General features: G+C 50.4%; 1 protein-coding gene across 1 annotated transcript in view; it reads left to right on the top strand.

The window, feature by feature from the left end:
• The first annotated feature begins 2,444 nt into the window (after nucleotides 1–2,444).
• LOC115466360 (E3 ubiquitin-protein ligase TRIM39-like) overlaps nucleotides 2,445–21,995 on the top strand; it is a 39,407-nt gene continuing 19,856 nt past the window's right edge. Inside the window, exons 1-2 of the mRNA XM_030197550.1 lie at nucleotides 2,445–3,256; nucleotides 17,253–17,348. Of these exons, the coding sequence (XP_030053410.1) occupies nucleotides 2,843–3,256; nucleotides 17,253–17,348 (510 nt within the window). The 5' untranslated portion in view covers nucleotides 2,445–2,842. The remainder of the gene's footprint in view (nucleotides 3,257–17,252; nucleotides 17,349–21,995) is intronic.

Below are 21,995 nucleotides of genomic sequence, written 5' to 3' on the forward strand. Positions count from 1 at the left end.
ATGAACTAGAGTGCATTTTTTGAACTCAATACATTCTTTAAGTGGGAGCCAGTGTAGTTTTTCTCTTAAGGGTTTAGCGCTTTCGTATTTCCGAATATGAGTCTGGCTGCTGTGTTTTGGGCAGTTCATCCTATGCCCTCTCATGCCAGAGTTTCTTTTCTGTCGAAAGAGACTCACCTCATGTGCATCTATACCACAAAGACACCAAGAGGCTCATTTTCAAAGCACTTAGCCTCCCAAAGTTCCATAGAAACCTATGGAACTTAGCCTCCCAAAGTGCTTTGAAAATATGCCTCCAAATGTCTCCATCATATCTCCTCTCCCCCGCCCCCCTCCAAAGAACACACATCAAAGTCTATATGACAGTCCTCATAAAGCGTATAGGGGCAGATGTATACACCTCAATATATATACCTTGGAAGAAAGACGGCAGAGGAGACATGATAGAGACATTCAACATCTCCGTGGTACAAACGCACAGAAGGCAAGCCTCTTTCAACTGAAGGGAACTCTGGAATGAGTTCAAAGAGGATAGATTCAGGAGTAATCTAAGGAAATACTTCTTTACAGAAAGGGTAGTGGATGTGTGGAATGGCCTCTCGGTGGAGGTGGTGGAGATGTTGCATCTGAATTCAAGGATGTGTAGGACAAGCATATGGGATTTCTTAGGTAGAGAAAGAGATAGTAGATGGTATGGATGGGCAAATGGAATAAGTCAATTATGACCTTTATCTGCCATCATTTTCTATGTAAGAAACATTCTATGTATGACATTTGTGAGGCTATAGAAAACAACAGGGCAGTCGATCCGCAATCTCCAAGACGGCAATACAAAGGAGCAGATCCAACAATACAATCTGTTTTCTCATTTTCTAATAGTAAACAAACCAAGAATGCCCAACCACTTGTCCCTGAAATATGCTCAAACAGAATAATCCATTTGTGTATCTAAAAGGTAAATGTCTACAAAACAGATGAAGATGTGATGCCATGTGCCCCAATGAAAGGAGAGTTTAATTCTACTTCCATTTAATTTCAATATATTCCATCACCTTTATAACACCAGGCTTCCCAAGGCAGATTAAAACAACATTTAAGATGAACCCATCAGGAAACTGGATATCCTCACTGAATTTTGGCCATCGGTACTGTATAAAGAGTTTAAAATTGCTGTTTCTACCAGATATAATATTTTTAAAGCTGTTTTAGTGATATTCAATTGTTATTTCATGATATTTATATCTACATATGGGAAGCTTACAAATAAATTAAAAAGCTGCCCAATAAGTGACCCCCCCCAACTTTTGTCCTCCACCATTTAAGACACTGCCTATCCAATTGAGACAGTTTTAGACTTGTTACAGATGGACCAACAATTTAAAAAAAAAACGACAATGTGGATGCAGCAGCTCCCAAGTTTGCTTGCTTTGTTTTGAGTGAACACGGATGACGGCTGCGCTGGGAAGGGGAAACTTAGATTGTCCTAATTGGCTTCCTTGCTTACAGTGGACTAGATAGGCTCACTTCCACTCCTGTTTATTAAAGCTCCTTGGCAGACAAGCCCACCACTGCAGTTCCTGCTACGTTTGAGAACGACCCCTCCTCTCTTCCCCTCCCCTCCCCCCCCCCCCCCCCCCCCCCCCGCCTCTGTCAGATTAGTGGCTGCCTGGCTCCCTAAGTTACACTACAAAAGTTACAGCCTCAGCGGGCACCGTTTAGTGCTACTGCTGATGAAGCCTGAAAATATCTCCTTTTGCTGCTTCGGAGGACTTTTTTTTTTTGGCTTTGCTTCTGACATGCGCTGGAACAAAATTAAAGGAGTCACAATTTTTATAAATCTTCTCTATATAAAAGGCAACACCATCTCTATATAAAAGGCAACACCAACGTTCTATGAGTGTCTGCCCCGCCCTCTCTGTAACACAGTCAGTGAAGGAAAACAGCAGAGCACGAAATCAAATCGCTGGCTCTATAACAGTGAAGGACTCAGAGGGGGGAGGGGAGAGAGGCCAGAGGGCAGGGACACACACACTCCCACATGCACACAGAAGAAAACATTGCTAGCCCCCGTTTCATTTGCATCAGAAACGGGGCTTTTTTACTAGTATGTTTATAAAAGACTTCATATTCCTCATTTCTAACTGCTAGTTGTCCTGATCCAAGTACGACCTTAAGGCTGGAGCGCGTCTTCTTTGTTTTGACGGCCGCTGCTGCTTACAGTATGCAGCAATCACCGGACATAACCCAGCGCTGCGATTCTGTGTTCCCCTGTTTCCGTGGCAAAACTTCAAGGAGTGGGAGTGAGCCTATCTAGTCCACTGTGTAAGTAAGGAAGACATTTGATTAATCTTTGTTTCCACTCCCCGCGCAGCCGTCATTGCCGTTCACTCAAAACGCAGCAAGGCAGCAAGCAAAACCTGTGAGCTGCTTCATCCACTGTATACTGTAACGCAGTAGCAGCCGTGAAAACCTTATTTTACGCTTGAGAACGCCCGATCCGCTAAGTTACGCCCCCTGTGATGTAATGTACCGCCCCACGGAGGATCGCAACGTTTAAGGAGGACAAGATTGGTAAGGAGGAGGATCCCGGGAGAATAGCGTTAACTACATCAGCTGACTTTATCTAAAAACATTTATTTTGGAGGATATATGTAAAATATCCACGTGCAAACGACTGGGCAAAGAAAAAATTAACTTTTAAAGGTTTTTAAATCGAATCCGTGAGGATCCCGTTTTTTTTTTAACCTTTTGCCAAAACGTTTTGAGAGTTACTTCCTTTTTTTTTTTAACGCAGCACAAAATCTTTGAAAGTGAATCTAAAGCTCAATTGCCTCTGAGAAACATGGCTAAAGTGTGCGATGCGAAGGAGAGCCTGCCCGCCGTTGGTTCCTGTGCCTTTTGCTTGAATTACTTTACAGACCCCGTGACCATAGACTGTGGGCACAACTTCTGCCGCTCCTGTATCACTTTCTACTGGCAGAAATTAGACACCAACTTCCCCTGTCCCCAGTGCAAAGAAACATCTACAGAGAGAAACCTCAGGCCCAACAGGCAGCTGGCAAATGTAATAGAAATAGCCAAGAGTCTTCAGCTTTCCAAAAGACTACAAGAGGATAATCTGTGTGAGGAACATGGCAAGAAAGTGAAGCTTTTCTGTGCTGAGGATTGGAGACTGCTCTGTGTGGGGTGTGACAGATCCCAGGATCACAAGTCTCACCATGTGACCCCCATGGAGGAGGCTGCAGAGGAATACAAGGTATGTATCAATAATCTTTATTATCACACCACATAACTTTTTATTGTATTTAGCTCATGGCTTCTCAGCAGTGACTCAAGGCTGGATTTCTACTGTAGTTCTACAAGGCATTTGCAGCACTGCACAGATACAGAATAGAGACAGACTGCCCCTGCTCTGTGGAGTTTGCAGTCTAATCCAGTGGTCCCCAATCCCAAACCTGTCCTGGGAGAGCCCCAGTCAGCCAGGTTTTCAGGATATCTGCAGTGAATACTCATGAGAGTGTTTGGCATGCACTGCTTTCCACAGCTGCAAATTTCTCTCATGCATATTCAGTGAGAGGATGCAGAAAATCTGACAGGTTTGGGAACCACTGGCAGGGGCGGCCCAAAGCAATCTGTCGCCTGAGGCAGGGATGAGACGGTGCCCCGGCCTCCCAGCATCACACTCCCTCCCCACCACTTGGCCCCACTTCCTTCCTCAACCCCCCTACCCGAGCCTAAATTCTTTTTTTGTTTTCAAACGTTGGTGACCACAGTGACCCCCATACATTGCCCTGCCACCGGCGTCTCCTCTGTACTGCGCCCCATTTCTGAGGAAAGAGGAAGTTGCATCAGAGAGGCAGCCTGCAGTACAGAGAAGATGCCGGTGCCAGTGGCAGGGTAGCTTATGGGGATAGCTGCCACCACTGACTTTTTAAAAAACAAAAAAAGAAGGTAGGCTGGGGAGGGGAGTTGAGGAAGGAAGAGGGAAAGATGCCGCTCCATAAAGAGTGCCACCTGAGTCCCCTGCCTTGGTCTAATGGTAGGGCCACCATTGGTCTAATCGATCAGATTTGTTTAGCAGGCTGATTTAGTCCAGGGTATACTATGCTGCAAATATGAATTTGTTTTTCTTAGGAAATGTAATAGGGAAATCGGACTTGCTGTGCTTGAATTATTCACTTGTATCTACAATAACACGGAGAGGGTCAAAGTGCAAGCACACAAGTAACAACATACGGCACCAAGAGCCTTCAAATTAGGGACGAGTCTTTATATCATGGACCTGACACGGGCTGTGTTTCCTGTGTCACAAGTCATTCAGAGGAATAAGATACCAATTGCAACAAACCCAGCTTCAGGGTTCTAGCTCATGAAACACCCAGTGAAATTGTGCTTGGTAGCACTCTGGTTTAGCTTCTGGGATAGAGAATGACATGGGGACGGGGACCTGCGGGTACAGATCCCACTGGCTTGGGGCGGGGATGGGGACAGAGGCCGTAGGGATGGGGACAAACTTTGTCCCAGTGTCATTTTGTGCTTTGAAGCCTATTAATGAACTGGACTGTTGTTTATGTTTGAGTGATGCAGACAACAATATTTTGATTTTTTGGAAAAACAAGCAAAGCAAAATTTGCATGGTGGATACTGTACGTTCCTGCTATCAGCACATCTTCTTCTAAGAAGACATCTTCTATTGCAGGAAGGGCTGTGGAAGACAGGAGGGCTAGACTGAATCATGAGACTGTTGATGACTTATTCAGCCACAGATTAAAATATCATAACAGTGTTTCATAGGGCATATTTCTCCCCCGCTTTGGGTATATAGAGTGAGTTGTATTTTGTACCCCTGGACATTTTAACAGGGGATTCCTTGGGGTAGTAGAAGTCAGCTGTTGTTGGGGTTGGAAGAGTAGAGGGTAGTGGTGGTGCTGGGGTTATTATAGTTGCTCATTATTGTTTTCTATTTGTGATTTATAAACAACAGTTGCACAGCACATAGTTCCATTTTATACTTTTTTTTTTTAAATTATCTTTATTAGCATCAGTAGATTTAAATAAAATCATAAGTGTTCAAAGTTTCTGCAGATTAGGACAGAGGCCATGGGGATGGGACGGGGACAGAACCTGCAGGGATGGGGTTGGGACAGAGACACAGGGCCTGTAGGAATGGGATGGGGACAGAAAATCCTGGTGGTTCAGTGGGACCACTAGCTTCCCCCCCCCCCTTTCCACCTGCCAACAACAACTAAAATGCCCTGGTGGTCCAGTGGACCACTGTCCCTCTCTCCCGACAACGCCCCAAACCCCGCCCGTGGCCTACCTTGTTATAGTAGTTGGAGGAGGGAGGAACTAGCACTCCATCCCTCCTCTTTGGGCGCCTTCTCAAAATGGGAAGTTCTGGTTTAATGTGGGTCAGTTTTCCCCATTCAAATAGATATTGCAACATTGCATATTTTCTATGTTGTCATTCCATTATCAGTAACTTATTTTGTATTACAATAAGAGGGCAGTACTATAACCACACATTTACATAATACTAGCATTTTTGCGGGTACGCATACGTTTATGCATGTACACACTAATAAACCTCCTAAGCACTATTTTGTAATGGCTTTTGCAAGTCATATTCTCTTTGATTCTATAATTGTACGCTTAGCGTGCAAAGTTGCATGTGCAAGCCATAGGATAGTGTCAGTTGCACACATCCTATATAATAATTCTCACCTCTAACAGGATGTGCTTGGGACCGTGCCTGCTGGAAGTGGTCTGCTAGGCAGTCACGCACTGACCTCAGTGACATCAGTGACAGACAATTTGGCAAAGCAAAACAATCTGAGTGCTGGCCATTAGGACACAGGGTTGATAGGAGAGTTTTAAAAGACTGAAGGAACTGAAAGTGTTAAATGGGGGGAGGGGGGATTTCTGAAGGACTGAGGCCCAGATGCACAAAACCTAACTAGCCCACAACTTGCGTTTTAAATTGGTTCCAGCCAGTTTAAAACGCAAGTAGTTCACCCCGGGCATGCACTAAGGGCATTTTCCCTGCCATGGTAGCAGGCAAAGAAAACGGAATGCAAATGATTGAAAAGCTATTATAATGAGCTGCACTACCGTTGCAGCCCATTATAATGAGATGCACTACCGTTTTTCCGATTCCCTTACCGTAGGAACCCTAATGAGATGTCTGACCTCTCTTTAGGGCTCCTGTGAGGGAATCGGAAAGGAAAAGGGCCCCCAAAAAAAGTAAAAAAGAAAAAAAAAAAGCAGGGAGCGAATGTGAGGGGTGTCCTTTAAGGACGTACTCTCCCTGCGCTTCTGAGAGACGTCTTTTTTTTTTGCATTTTTTTTTTTTAGCTCTGCCGTCGCTGGTGTTTTTTCTCCCCTTCTATTTTGTCTTCGCCGCCCCTCCACAGCAAAACTTTTATATTTTCCTGGTTGCTGGAGAATCGGGACGTCCCTTTAGATTAGGCTCCTCTTCCTGGTCTCTTCAACCAATCAGAGCGCGTTTCGCTGACAACAGCCAGCTAAGCCCGCTTTGATTGGCTGAAGAGACCAGGAAGAGGAGCCTAATCTAAAGGGACGTCCCGATTCTCCGACTCAGGTACCGAAGGAATAGAGAATGCAAGTGAGCTACAACGAGTAGACTGAAGGAAACAAAAGTGTTAAACTGGAGAAGGGGGGGGGGGGGGGGGTGGAGTTGTGAAGGACTGAAAGACATACAAATTTGGGACAGGAAAACAATCTCAATGCTGGCCATTAGCACATAGGGTACATAGAGTTTTAAAAGACTGAAGGAACCGAAAGTGTTGGGGGGGGGGGGGGGCAAGTTCTGAATGAATGAAAGAAATGAAAATTTACGAGAGGAACACAATCTGAATGCCGGGCATTTGGACACAGGGTAGATAGGACACTTAAAAAAAAAAAATGAAGGACGTGAAACTGTTACATCTTGGGGGAGGGGGGAGGATGAAAGCGGTGGGGTATCCGGATACTGGGCGTTAGGGCCAAGGGGGTACATAGACTTTTGAAAGCCTTAAGGAACCCAAAGTGTGGGAAGGAGGAGGAAAAGGAGGGGAGGGAACGGGGTGAGGGGCATTAGGAACAGGGGAGGGGGCCCTGCCACACACTCTCATTCTCACACACACACTGTCACACAGACAGTCTCACTGTGTCACACACCCGCACATTCACTCTGGCTCTCTCTCTCAAACATACACACTCCCAGGAAAACCTTGCTAGCGCCCGTTTCATTCGTTCCAGAAACGGGCCTTTTTTACTAGTAACATAATAATTATGGCTGCACATTAATTGGAATTACCGCAGCAATTAATGCAAAACTAGTAAAAAAGGCCCGTTTCTGACACAAATGAAACGGGCGCTAGCAAGGTTTTCCTTGGAGTGTGTATGTTTGAGAGAGTGTGTGTGAGAGTGACTGTGTGTGTGAGAGCGAGAGAGTGAATGTGGGTGGCTGCGAGTGTGTCTGTTAGAGAGTGTGTGTGTGTGAGATTGAGAGTGTGTGCGAGTTCGTATGTGAGCCACAGTGAGTGTGAGAGAGTGTTTCACACAGATACTGTGTGTGTGTGTGAGACAGAGTGTGAGAGAGTCTGTGTGCGATACACAGACTCTCTGTGAGAGCGAGAGTGTATGAGATTGAGAGAGTGCTTGAGAGTGACTGTGTGACACATAGAGAGTGAATGTGATACAGTGTGAGACAGTGCCTGTGTTGTAGACAGTGTATGAGAGTGAGAGAGACACTGACAGTGAGAGAGAGAGAGTGTGTGTGTGTGAGAGATTGTGTGTGTGAGAGATACCTCCCCCGCCCTCTCTGTGTTCGCAGGACCCCCTCCCCCTGCCTCTCCTGCTCTGTGGTCGCAGGACTCCTCCCCCTCCCTCTCTGGTCTCCCTCCCCCCTCCTCTCAGGTCTCCCTCCACCCCTTCTCTCAGGTCTCTGGATCCCCCCTCCCCCCTTCGTCTCTGCTCTCAGGACCCCCTCCCCCCTCTCATGTCTGTGGACCCCCTCCCCTCTGGCCTCAGGACCCCTTCCGCCTCTGTGGTCTCAGGCCCCACCCCTGCCGCCACGCCCCTCCCGAAGTCACAGCCGCTCACCCCTCCACCCCCACCACCCCGGGTGCCACTGCTCCTCCCCCCCCACCCCCTCCCCGAGTTTGCCGCAAGGTGCATTTTATTATATAGGATGGTAATGAAGGGGTTAAAACTTCAGCCTGTATTGTACCTACTGGCTAAAGCATAGTTCTTGTACAGTTTTAATATTTAGTCGCTCCCTTGACCCTGAAGAGAAATTTACAGCCATAACAATTAACTCTGGATTCCACTGTCTGCCGTACTCTTGCTTAGCCTTGGGCTACAGTGGAGACAGCTGTGCAGGACCCCCTCTTCCAACCCCCTCCCCATGATTCTACAAAAAGAAAACAAACAAAAAAAAGAAAACCTGCAAAAATGCTTTTAAAAAGGGAGCGGGGCACCGCAGGCAGCCATCGGCTGTCAGCTTTGCATCCGCTCCTCCTCTCACGTCGCTGCCCTCCTCCAGGGTTCTACTCCAGGGGCAGTGACTGAGAGGTGAGAGGAGGAGCGGATGCAGAGCTGACAGCTGATGGCTGCCTGCAGTGCCCCGCTTCCTTTTTCAAAGCTTTTTTGTAGGTTTTTTTGTTTTGTTTGTTGTTGTACCGGCCGCAGCTGACATCGGACGGAGGGGGGGAGCGGCGGCGACCTGGGGTGGAGGGTTGAGCAGTGGCTGCAGCGACCTTGGGGGGGGGGGGGGAGGGTGGTAGCGTTGGCAACCTGGGGGGGCTGTACGGGTGAGGGGCGGCAACTTTGGGGGGCTTGGCGAAGGGCGGATACTGCGCCTCCAACGTTGCAATGGGATGTCATCTATATAAATAATTCCCACCTCCAACGTCGATGCGATTCGGTGAGTGTCAGTGCTCCGCCCTCGACGTCATAACGTTGTGACGCGAGGGCGGGGCACACACTCATGGGGGAACAGCGATCTGCACAACTACGGAAGTTGGAGACTTGTGGCTTCCTTCCGGCTTCATTAGAACGTTGGAGTTGCGAATTATGTCTGGATGGGGCGTGGCTGAGGGCGGGTCTATGAGTGAGGGTGAGTGGTGCTGGGAGCCTAGCCTACTAACAGTACAGGGCTTCAGTGCTTCACTGCCACTGAGTGAGCTTCAGAATGTTGGAGGTGGGAATTATTTATATAGATTCATTAATCGTGGTTAATAAAATTAATCTGCCAGTTAAGTAGTAGTAGTAGTAGTAGTTCCTTACCTTTACTCCTCACATGGGTGTCATTAGCTTCTTCTTCCCATCCTCTCCTTTCAGCGTCACTTTCATTGACTGTTTGGCTGGGAACTCCTGATTGGCTCTTTGCACAGGGAACCAATGAGGAGTGCTGCTAACGGAAAGCGTGCTGAATATCAGCGTGTGCTTCCCACGAAACACCCCCTCTGTTTGTCGCTGCTGCTCCCTGCCTGGCCACCCGCTGCTGCCTGCCTGCCCAGCCACCAATAAGTCCCTCCAACCCTCACCCCCAGCGAGGTCACGCTTCTTCCTGGTCCTGTCCACATCCCCCCACGAGGTCTGGCTTCTTCCTTGTCCTCTCCACCTCCTCCCCCGCGATGTCTGGCACCTCCCCAGGTCCTCTCAGCCTCCCAGACATTTTCCTGCCTGCACGCTTGATCTGTGACACTAAGGGCCCTGTTTACTAAGCCTTGCTGTAGGCGCACAAACGTTGTAATATTCAACGATAGAGGCACCCATAGGAATATAATGGGTGTCTCTATCGTTAGCACGTGCTAATTTTTAGCGTACGCTAAAAGGTTTGCGTGCCTACATCACGGCTTAGTAAATGTGCATAACACTCTTTTTAATATGTGGATTGAGGGCCAACAACGTTATAAAAATATATTTTTTGTAAAGAAGCCTGGAAGTGATGTTGTATAATAATGTGAAATTGGCTGTTTAACTTACTACTTATTCTTATTGTATAGTTTGGTTTATAAACAAAGGAGGGACATTAAATGAGGTGTCCAATGAACCACATCTGTACAGAATTAATTCTCATGTAACATGTGTAGGCAGAATAAATATAATTTCCTTAGCGTAGCAGCAGATAAATCCAGAAACTGATGGGTTGTGTCCATCTACCAGCAGGTGGCGATAGAGATCACTGAACTGAACTCAGCCTTATAGGGCAGCCAGCTCCTCCCTTAGTTAGTATATCTATCTCCAGCAGTGGCTTCTTACCAACTACTTCTGGATTCTTCTGTGTGAGGAGCTCCTGTCCTATCTTTGCTAGCCTAGTTGAGCCTGGGGGTGATTGAGCGGTGCCATCTTCAGGGGGTTATACCTGGTGGTGGTCCCACGTGGTGGTCCCTGACAGAATGGAAAAAAAAAGTGGTTGCAGGCATTATCAGTGAAAACAGGTCTTTTTGAGCTGTTTTACCACTGGTTGGGGGCAACTGTGCCTGGGGCAAGGGAGCAAGTTATTCAGGGTCAGCCCAGTGGGAGGGATCCCTATCCAGATCAGAGACCCGGAGGCTTCAAATTTTGGGGTGAGTGGCCCTTTAAATTTTCTTGTACTGTCAGGTCACGGCTTCAGGGATCTTTGCAGCATGGCTGCAGAGACTGTGAAAAGGTGCTCTCAGTGTGGCAGTGGCCGCTAGTGTCTGCCCAGTCGGGTGCACTGACACCCTGACTTGAGAGGAGGCTGCCCTTCATGTTACTCTGACATTTCCTGCACAAAACTGCATGGCATGTCAGTGTAGTCGGCTCTTTCCACCAGTGTGGCTTTACAATTGAAAACCGCGGTTTGCACGCAGCCAGCTCCTTCAGCTCCAGTTTCCTTCCAGGACTTTCTGGCACTGCAGGACTTGTCAGGTGGTGGGGGTGACTTCAGTGCAGTCCCCACAGGGGGAAGAGGTTTCTGGGTCTGGGGAACCATTCTTAATGCACCAGGCCTTGTTGTTGATGCACTCTTTCCCTCCGGACCCTTGTCTGCTGCCCCTTTCACATCCTGTTGTGGATGGGGGGAGAGCCCGCAGGTAATCTGGAACCTGCGGGCTAGTCCGTTTCTGCAGACCCCGTGCAGAAGCGACGTCAGGTGGCAGCTTCGTCAGTGGTGGGGTCGTTGGGGGCCCCACCCCCTCTCGCTCTGAGGTCCTGTCCAAAATGGACGAACTGGAGGAAGGGGAATTGTTCTGGAGGAGCCATATGATCCATCTGTAGTTCGCACTTTCATCAGGAAGCGTTATCATCCCTGATTACTAAGGCCCTTGAAGCCCTTGACATTTCTGATCTGCTTAGGCTTCTACCTTGAACTTTTGAAGATGGTAAAGTACTCACAAGCCATCTCGGGCCTTCTCAGTTCACGAATCTATCAAGGAGCTTATCACGGTGCAGTGGACCTCCCCAGGCTCGGGCTCAAGGTGGAGGTTTGCTTTGCCTAGGGTGGACGCCTTGGTAGCGGCTGTCACCAAGAAGACCGCTCTCCTGGTCGAGGGAGGGTGTGGCCCTTAAGGATGTACAGGATCAGAAGCCGGAGGCTTTGTTAAAGCACTCCTTTGAGGTCTCTGCCATTTGTAGTTCCTACACGGCCCAGGCATACCAGAGCTGGGTGCAGGAGGCAGATGAGCAGGATTTGGATTTCCTTCTGACCTTGCCCTCTCTTTCATAGATGGAATCTTTGGTGGTATATTAACAAATTTGCTTTATGACTTGATGCACGCTTCCGCCAACCAGATGGCGTTGGCATTCACTTCCCACAGGCTGTTATGATGCTACCACTGGGTGGCGGATGTCGCCTCTAACAGTGGCTCATCAGGCTGGCCTTTCAAAGTAAGCTCTTGTTTGGGGAAGATTTGGAGAAGCTGATGAAAGACTTGTGGGGGACACCAAGTTGCTTCGGCTCCCAGAAAACAAGCCTAAACCTTCTGGTCGAGGATGGCGAGGTCACACCTCCAGGATGTTGAGCAGTACCAACCGGGTAGGTCCTCGGCCGCCATTCAGCAGTCCAAGTTCCAACAGTGCTCCTCTTGTTCAGGCCAGGTGGCATGTTCTTCCCAATGTTGGGGTGCTAGTTTACTCTTCTGTCCTCAGGATAGGGAGCCGGCTCTTTTACGAGGAGTGGGTCAACATCACCATGGATCAGTGGGTCTTGGATATTATCAGAGATGTCTCTCCTGTCCGAGATTCTTTCTTGGAGTCCTTGTGCTATGCTTCCTTGAAGCGTTTGGCAGTCGAGTACACCCTTCACTCCTTGTTGGATCTCGGGGTGGTGGTACCCCACGAGAGGGGCCGGGGCTGATATTCCATCTATTTCATGGTGCCCAAAAAGGGGGGTTCTTTTTGGCTGGTATTGGCCCTGAAAGTGGTTAACTGATTCCTGAAGGTGAAGCATTTCCGCATGGAGATCCATGCTGGTAGCGGTGCAGCCAGGGGAGTTTTTGTTTACAGCTCTTGACCTCAAGGAAGCTTACCTCCATATCCATATCTGGCCACAGCACCAGAAGTTTCTCCGGTTTGCTGTCTTGGGTTGCCACTTTCAATTTCAAGCACTGCCATTTGGTCTTGCCACAGCTCCCCGCACCTTCTTCAAGGTCATGGTGGTGGTGTTGGCGGCATTTCTACGGAAGGGGGGATCTGTTTTGACATGTCGTTTGGGAAGGTGTTCCTGCTGGACCACAAGATAGCCAAGCTGCAGGGCCAGGTTCATCAACTGTTGGGTGTATTGAGTCCTCGCGCATGGGATTATGTCCAGGTTCTGGGATCCATGGTGGTGACGCTGAAAGTTACATCCCACCAACTTGAGCAGGGGGATACACTTGACATCCCCCCAGTGAGTAGTGGTGGTGACGGATGCCAGCCTTTCTGGCTTGGGGGCTCATGGTCTTCACCAGTATGCACAGGACCTTTGGTCTGTGACGGAGGCCCAATGGCCAATCAACCGGCTGGGCGATAGCTTGTGTGCTGAGGGCAAGCTGGTTTGAGTTATGTCAGACATCATGACTGTGGTGTCCTACATCAGCCAGCAGGGTGGCACGCTGACTGTTGCCCTGGCGGCGGAGGCTCAACTACTCTTGCAGTTGGCAGAGCACCACCTGTCATGCCTCTCGGTGGCACACATTGCGGGCTGCGTTGGTTTGAAGACTGATTTCTTCAACCAGCATGCTCTAGACCGGGTAGAATGGGAGCTATCAGCAGACAGACACCTTCCGTCTGATCGAACGGCAGTGGCGCACTCTGGTGATGGATCTCATGGTGATCTGAGCCAATGCAAAGGTGAACCAGTTTTTCAGCCGCAGGAAGGAGTCCGGGTCAGAGGACCTGGATGTACTGGTCCAGCCTTGGCAGTCTGAAGGGGTGCTCTACATCTTTCCCCCTTGGCCATTGACCAGGTCCTTCACAGGATTGGGTATCATCAGGATTTGGTTGTGCTGGTGGCTTCAGATTAGCCTCATCGTCTGTGGTATGCGGACTTGATTTCATCTTCTAGCAAGTGCTCTGTTGCATCTGCCCCTGTCTCCTGATTTGCTCTTCCAGGGGCCAGTGAGGATGAATGCCTCCTATTTTGGTCTTACGATTGGCTCTTGAGAGCTCTAGGCTGAGGAAAAAAGGTTATTCAGATCCAGTCAATGCAAAGTTGTTGCAAGCATGGAAGTGTCTAAACTACAGCGTATGTGCACATGTGGCACACATTTGAGGCATGGTGTTCTTCCCAGGCATGGGATCCCTTGTCAGCATCCTTGCCACAGTTATTGGCTTTCTCGCAGGAAGGTCTGCGGAAAGGTCTAGCCTATAACTCACTCCTGGTGCAGGATGCGGCTCTTGCCTGTTATAGGGGTTGCATGTCGGGGTCCTCTCTGGTTTCTTATCCAGATGTGGTTCATTTCCTATGGGGAGTCGATCACCTCAAACCACCTCTTATTTTTATTTATTTTATTTATGACATTTATATCCTACCTCTTCACAAGCTTTGCCCAGAATGGAACTTTAACCTGGTGCTTCAGGCCATGCAGTGGGCTCCGTTTGAGCAGCTTCACAAGGTCTCAGAGAAGGATCTCACTCTGAAGTATTTCTGGTGGCTATGGTCTCAGCTCGGAGAGTCTCTGCACTCCAGGCCTTGTCGTGTCGGGAGCCTTTTCTTCAGTTCACGGAATCGGGGGTAATGGTGCTGATGGTGCCATCCAGGGCTGTGCCAACACAGTAATCGCGGTAAGCGCCGCGGGGGGTGCCTGCCTTAAAGGGCGCCACGCCGTCGAGCTGTATTTAAAAAAAAAAAAACTTACTCCTCCGCTCCATCCCCGATTCCCCGGTGCTTTAAATTTACCTCGCTCCGCCTCCGACGTCTGCGCAGCGTCAGTGAAAGCGCTGCCTGTCTGACGTCTCTCCACCAGCCTTCCCTTCGCTCGTTCGTTCCCTCTGTGTCCCGCCCTCAAGGAAATGACGTCAGAAGAAGGCGGGACACAGAGGGAACGAACGAGCAAAGGGAAGGCTGGTGGAGAGACGTCAGACAGGCAGCGCTTTCACTGATGCTGCGCAGACGTCAGAGCCGGAGGCAGAGAGAGGTAAATTTAAAGTGCTGGGGAATCGGGGATGGAGTGGAGGAGGCTCAGGCCAAACCCAGCCATTTCCTCCATCGCGCCCCAGACGTGCCTTGGAGCCATGCAGGTCCGGGGCGGGAGGCGCGCGCGCCAACTGATAGTCTGCAGGGGGGGCGCCAACTGATGATTGCAGGGGGGCGCCCTAGGCACGGCCCTGGTGCCATCCTTTTTGCCAAAAATCCTCTTGACATTTTCATGTCAATCAGCCCATCTTCTTGCCTTCTGTAATGCTGTGTTTAGAGCTATTCTCAGGAAGAAGTCAGGCAGAGACCAAAAAGACAGAAAAAAGGGAAGTTTTATTACTCACTACAACAGGAGCTGGTATCTGTAGCAAACATTAGTAATCTCATAAAACCTAACATCAGTAACCTTGGTACTTGCAAAGGAATCAGTATGAACTCAGATATAAGGGAAAAAGAGGAAGGAAAGTTTGTTCCTCACCAGGGCATATCACTGGCTCTGAGCTGCAGCAGTTCTACAAAGTATGATACAGAGAAACTATCATATGAAGGACACAAAGCTGAGAGAAAGGAGAGAGAAACAAAAGAAAGAATGAAAGATTCTTAGCTGCTAAGACCAAGTCCCCACCTGTAGTCATTGGGGGGGGGGGGGGGGGGGGATGTGTGTGCTCTCCCCCCCCCCCCCCCCGCCCGTGACTATGGGTGGGGACTTGGCCTTTGCAGCTAAGAATCTTTCTTTCATTCTTTCTTTTGTTTCTTTTGTATTCCCTACCTACCAGAAGGATATATATTCTAGTGTTCCCTAGATGGGCAGTCAAATATATACACTTCCATCACAGAGCATCACCTCATAAATTACCCAATGAGGAATCCTGCACATACATAGGGTTCCGCCCATGTGTCTGGTCATTGCCACATGTTTTACCTACAGTTGTTCTTATATGTCCAGCTAAAACTGGTTTATACTAGTTTGCAGATAAAACTTTTATCGGCCTCTGGCTACAGTGAACAGGATGTGCTGAGGGCTGCAGTACCCAAAACAAACACTCACAAAGCACAAAGAAGCATAGTTGCATGACAAATTCCATAACCAGTGTTGCCAGGTGGGCGGTTTTACCGCCCAATTGGGCGGTTTTCCGCGACCCGCCGCGGGAAATTTTTGCCCGCGGCGGGTTGCGGTTTTTTGGGCGGTTTTTTAAGCTTCCGGGCGGCTTTTTGGGCGGCTTTTTGATTTTTTTCGGCCGCGGGGGGCGGGGTTAGTGACGTTTTTGGGCGGGGTTAGTGACGTTTTGGGCGGGTCCGATGACGTGGGAGGCGGGGCCGATGACGTGGGAGGCGGGGCCGATGACGGGGAGGCGGGGCTGATGACGGGGAGGCGGGCCCGATGACGTGGGAGGCGGGGCTGATGACGGGGAGGCGGGCCCGATGACGTGGGAGGCGGGGCCGGTGACGGCGGGGGCGGGGCCGGTGACGCGGGGGTGGGGGTGTCAGGGGCGGGGTTTTGTGTTTGGGCGGGTTTTGGGCTGGTTTCTGGCCCGGATTGGGCTGGAAAAAAAAATTCTACCTGGCAACCCTGTCCATAACCCTTTCGAGAGGAGGACCACCCAACAGACTTTGGGGTCCTGCTGTGCTTGGATGTTCGCAGGGCTCTGCTCCACTACCTTCAGATCACTAATGATTTTCGGCGGTCGGATCATCTTTTTTGTGCTTCTGTTGGGGCCCAAAAGGGGCAATGCTACGTTGAAGGTGATGATTGTGTGGTGGATTTGGGAAGCGATTGCCTCGGCTTCTCGTGGGTGCATTCCACTTGTGTTGGCAACCTCCTCCTCCTCCTACTACTACTTATCATTTCTAAAGCGCTACTAGACGTACGCAGCATTGTACACTTGAACATGAAGAGACAGTCCCTGCTCGACAGAGCTTACATTATTTCCCCAGAAGAGATCTGTATCGTGGCTACGTGGACGTCCCTGAATACCTTCTCTAGGTATTACTGTTTGGACGTGGTTGCGCAGTAGGACGCCAGTTTTGGGGCAGCTGTTCTTTCTGCTGGAGCGGTGGCTTTCCTCCCTCTTTAGGAACTGCTTTCATACATTCTATCAGTTTCTTGATTCATCTGCTGCTATGCTAAAGAGTATAAAATGATATCTTACCTGATAATTTTATTTTCTTTAGTGCAGCAGATGAATCCAGGATCCCGCATGGCGCCGCAGTTTTTCTTTTTGCCTTTGAAGGGTCTCTGCTCTAGGCAGCGTGCACATTTTGGATTCCTGGATTGCCTTTATTCTGTTGAAATATCTGTGAGGAAGGTTGCCAAGGATTCATGGACCTATGTTCTGCAGTGGTATGCGATTATATTGACTGAGGGAGGGGCTGATCGGCCTATCAGGCTGAGTTCAATTCAGTGATCTGTATCGCTACCTGTTTCTGGATTCATCTGCCGCACTAAAAGAAAGAAAATTATCAGGTAAGACATAATTTTACCTTTTGTTGTGCCTTTAAAAAATGAGGAAGACCAGTCATTTAACTCTTATATCATAATGGTAAAAGTAATAATGAAATTCTGGAGCGAAGGACTTTAAAATTCACTTGTTTGATATGGTTTCGGTGTGTGACTGTGACAGGCAGAATAGTGAATGTTATAATAAAACATATTGAAATATTACAGGAAAAATTTGAAAGTCACTTGACATCACTAAGGAAGGAGTTGGATGATATTTTCAAGTATAAATGCAGTGAACAGAAGAAGGCTAAAGAACTGAAGGTAGGTGTCTGTCTCCCTCAGGGTCTTTGTTTCCATCACTATATGCTCTGAAAAGGATTATTACTGGAAAACTAAGAGCAATTGTATCATGAAACGGTACATTTCTGATCGTTTTCTTTGTGTACTTTTATGTTTTGTTTGAACTACAGAATACAAATTTCATCTTTAAACTGACTTCTTATAAAGTAAAATATAAGTTCATCTGTGTCTGATATAATATTGTTATTTTGGGGTTTTAATGGGCTCTGGAGAGCCCCTAGAAACACACTATCCACCTTATAATTGAAAGAGAAAAATGCCTAGATTTCGACCCAAATCGGGAGATAGACGTTTATCTCACAAAAACGAATAAATCGGTATAATGGAAAGCCGATTTTGGACGTTTTCAACTGCACTCCATCGCGGAAGCGTACAAAGTTGACGGGGGCGTGTCGGAGGCGTGGCGAAGGTGGAACTGGGACGTGGTTATCGGCCGAGGAGAGATGGGCGCCTTTCGCCGATAATGGAAAAAAGTATGCGTTTATAGCTAGAATTTAGGGCACTTTTCCTGGACCCTGTTTTTTCACGAATAAGGCCCCAAAAAGTGCCCTAAATGACCAGATTACCACCAGAGGGAATCGGGGATGACCTCCCCTGACTCCCCCAGTGGTCACTAACCCCTTCCCATCACAAAAAATGATGTTTCACAACTTTTTATTTTCACCCTCAAATGTCATACCCACCTCCCTGGCAGCAGTATGCAGGTCCCTGGAGCAGTTGTTAGGGGGTGCAGTGGACTTCAGGCAGGTGGACCCAGGCCCATCCCCCCCCTACCTGTTACAATTGTGCTGCTTAATGCTTAGTCGTCCAACCCCCCCCCCCAAACCCACTGTACCCACATGTAGGTGCCCCCCTTCACCCCTTAGGGCTATAGTTGTCGCGTCCCGCGCCCATACCTGCTCTCCCGCTGTGGGGAGCGGGAGCCAGCGGCCTCCGCGGCACCGGACGACGGCCAGGGAGGGTCCGCGGAAGAGCCGGCGCTGCCGCGGGACTGGCGGGTCGGGTCGGGATCGGCGGCCAGCGAGGACGGACGCCGGCCTCTTGGAGAGGGGTGGTCGGGAAGAGGTTCGCGCCGCCCAAAATGGCGGCGCCGGAGCTGACGCCTCCTTCGCTCCAGAGCCGGAGGGCTCTGGAGCTCTGCCTACCTCGCACGGGAGTGACGAACCCGGGCGAGGACTCCGCCTGGAGTTCGGGCAGAGCCTATCCTAGGGCTCTGCCGACTCCCCTGGGCCGGATTGGTGGGTCTCTTCCCGGGGGGCGGGATGGCGCGATATTTAACCCAGGAACCAGAGGACCTCCTTGCTTCTGGTTCTGTTCACGAAGCCCGTGCAGCGGGTCGCGTTGCATCTTTTGTATATCCTGAGACTGTGCTAACCTTGACCACAGATTGCTAGCCGGTATCCAGAGACTGTGCTATCCTTGACCACAGATTGCTAGCCGATATCCAGGGACTGTGCTATCCTTGACCACAGATTGTTAGCCGTTATCCAGAGACTGTGTCTGCTGGCCGCAACTCCCGACACTAGCCAGGTCAGCCATCCACCCTGCGGTTCCAGCAGTCCTGCTGACCGCCTGCAGCTGGGGGCTCAACCTCCGGTGAACGGCAGTCGCCGCGGGTGAAGATTGGGGTGCACGGCTGTCCTCTGAGGTCTTTCGGCCTTGCGGGACCTAAGGGCTCACCAACGTGAGGACAAGACAGGAACCGGAAGCCATGAGCTCGCCTACGCAGCCTGATCTACGGGACCTGGCTAAGGTACTTCAGCAGCAGCAGGAGCAGCTGAACGCCCTGTCGGGGGCACTCCAGAACGTGTGCTCTCAGCTTTCGTCGCTCCAGGTACAGAACCAGGCCGCTGCGGTCCAGGGGGCCGCAGTGGCTCCCCGTCCGGGAGGGTTCCATGCGGGACCTCGGTTCCCTGAGCCTGCACGATATGATGGGGCCCCCGGAGGCTGCCGGGGTTTCCTCAATCAGTGCAGCTTAGCCTTCCGGATGCAACCGGAGGCATTTTCATCAGACTAGACTAAAGTGGGATATGTTGTTTCCCTATGTAAGGACAAGGCCCTGGCATGGGCGTCCCCGTTGTGGGAGCAGCAGGACCCCCTCATGGACGATTATGCAGAATTTCAGTGCCGTTTCCGCATGGTGTTCGACCTCCCAGGCAGGCCGTCTTCCGTGGCGTCTGAATTGCTGCGGATTCAACAGGGCGAGGGGACGGTGGCCGATTATGCCATTCGTTTTCGGACCCTAGCTACTGAACTGCGTTGGAATCAGGAGTCCCTGGCGGCCATCTTTCTGGAGGGATTGCAAGAGCGAATCAAGGACGAGTTGGCAGGACGGGAGGTCCCGGGACAGCTGGACGCCCTGATTTCGCTCTGTATTCAAGTGGATACCCGGTTCCAGGAGAGAGCTAGAGCCCGGCAGAACGGCAGAAGTGGTCGAGGGGTGCGTCCCGGACGGGCAAGGGACCGTCCCCCCGCCGGGGCACTCGGGATCCTAAAGAGAATTGTGAGGAACCGATGGTGATCGGCCGTCAACGATTGGCCCCCTCGGACAGGAGAAAACGCTTGCAGGGCGGACTGTGCTTGTTTTGTGGTGAGGCCGGGCATTTTGTCCGTTTTTGCCCCGCATGAGCGGGAAACGTTTCCCCCAAGGCACCCTGAGGGGAGGGGTCTTGGGGCACTCTGCTTCCCTACCGGATCCACTGGTAACCATGCCAGTAACACTGCGATGGCATGAGACTGTGATCCAGACCCGGGCCCTTGTGGACTCCGGGTCGGGGGGGAACTTCATTTGCCACGAACTTCTGCAACAGATGGGTTGGCCTACGCTTCCCCATCGACCGGCGCTGCAAGTAACAACCATTCAAGGGACTACCTTACCGCAGCCGATCACGGAGATCACCCCTTTTTTGGAACTTCAGGTAGGGGAGGATCACCGGGAGGAGGTTCAATTTCTGGTATTATCTCGGACCATTCATCCGGTGGTGCTGGGATTGCCTTGGCTATGGCGCCATGCCCCCGTTATTGACTGGACCGAGGGGAAGATCCGGTCTTGGGGTAACGCCTGTCTGGAAACCTGTTTGAAGGGCCGGAACGGCAGTTGTCCCGCGATGGCAGTTGCCCCCGGGAAGGCGCTGGCGTGTCCGGTCACCCTGCCGGTGGAATATCGGGACTTTGCGGACGTATTTAGTCCCGTGGAAGCGGAGGTCTTACCGCCTCATCGGTCGTTTGACTGTGCGATTCGGTTGATGGCGGACACCATGCCACCCTGGGGCCGTCTTTATACCTTGTCCCGGGAGGAATCCAAGGTGATGCAAAGCTATATCCGGGAGAATCTTCAGAAGGGGTTCATCCGCCCCTCTACGTCCCCTGCCGGGGCCGGGTTTTTTTTTTGTGACCAAGAAGGATGGCTCCTTGAGGCCCTGTATTGATTATCGGGGGTTAAATGCCATCACGGTAAAGGATCGATTCCCTTTACCGCTCATTCCAAAACTTTTTGACAGGTTACAGGGAGACCAGATCTTCACCAAATTGGACCTGCGGGGGGCCTACAACTTGGTTCGTGTCCGGGAGGGGGATGAGTGGAAGACCGCCTTTAACACTCATGAGGGGCATTTTGAGTATCGAGTGATGCCTTTTGGCTTATGCAACGCCCCTGCCGTGTTCCAAAGATTCATCAACTTCGCGCTCGAGGATTTGTTAAACTCCACGGTGATTGTCTACCTGGATGACATCTTGATTTTCTCCCGGGATCCCGCAGAGCATGTGAGCCATGTTCGTGCCGTACTGCAGCGTTTACGGCGATACCGACTGTTTGCCAAACTCAGTAAGTGCTCATTTCATCAGCGATCTCTGCCCTTTTTGGGACACATTCTGTTACCCGGGGGGTTGCGGATGGATCCTGACAAGCTCCGCGCTATCCGGGAGTGGCCTCAACCACTGGGATTGAAAGCGCTACAACGATTCTTGGGATTCGCGAACTACTATCGTCAGTTTATTCCTCGGTATTCACAGCTGACAGTGCCGTTGACGGCGCTCACAAAGAAACATGCGAATGTACGGGACTTGCCACCAGAGGCGCAAGCCGCATTCCGTCAAGTAAAGGAGGCTTTCGACGCGGCCTCCATCCTGTTGGCCCCGGATCCTGAGAAACCATTTATCGTGGAGGTGGATGCGTCCGCTTTGGGCGCAGGAGCTGTCCTCTCTCAAGTCAACGCCAAGGGCCGGCGCCAACCCTGCTCCTTCTTCTCTCGTAAATTCTCCCCCGCGGAACGCAATTATATGGTGGGGGATAGAGAACTCTTAGCATTGAAATTGGCCTTGCAAGAGTGGAGACATTTGCTGGAGGGAGCCGAGCACCGGTTTACGGTGATTACTGACCACAAGAATCTTTTGTATCTCCAAGAGGCCCAACGGCTGAATCCCCGGCAGGCTCGTTGGTCATTATTCTTTGCTAGGTTCCACTTTCAACTGGTTTTTCCGGGCTGCGGCTCAGAACACCCCTGCAGACTCCCTCTCCAGAGCCTTTGAGGTTCTGGAGGAGATGGAGGAAATTCATCCTATGTTGGACCCTAACTGTCTCAGTGCGGCCGCTGGGGGGGGGGGGGGGGG

The sequence above is a fragment of the Microcaecilia unicolor genome, chromosome 3 (genome assembly GCF_901765095.1).
Source record: "Microcaecilia unicolor chromosome 3, aMicUni1.1, whole genome shotgun sequence".
Lineage (NCBI taxonomy): Eukaryota > Metazoa > Chordata > Amphibia > Gymnophiona > Siphonopidae > Microcaecilia > Microcaecilia unicolor.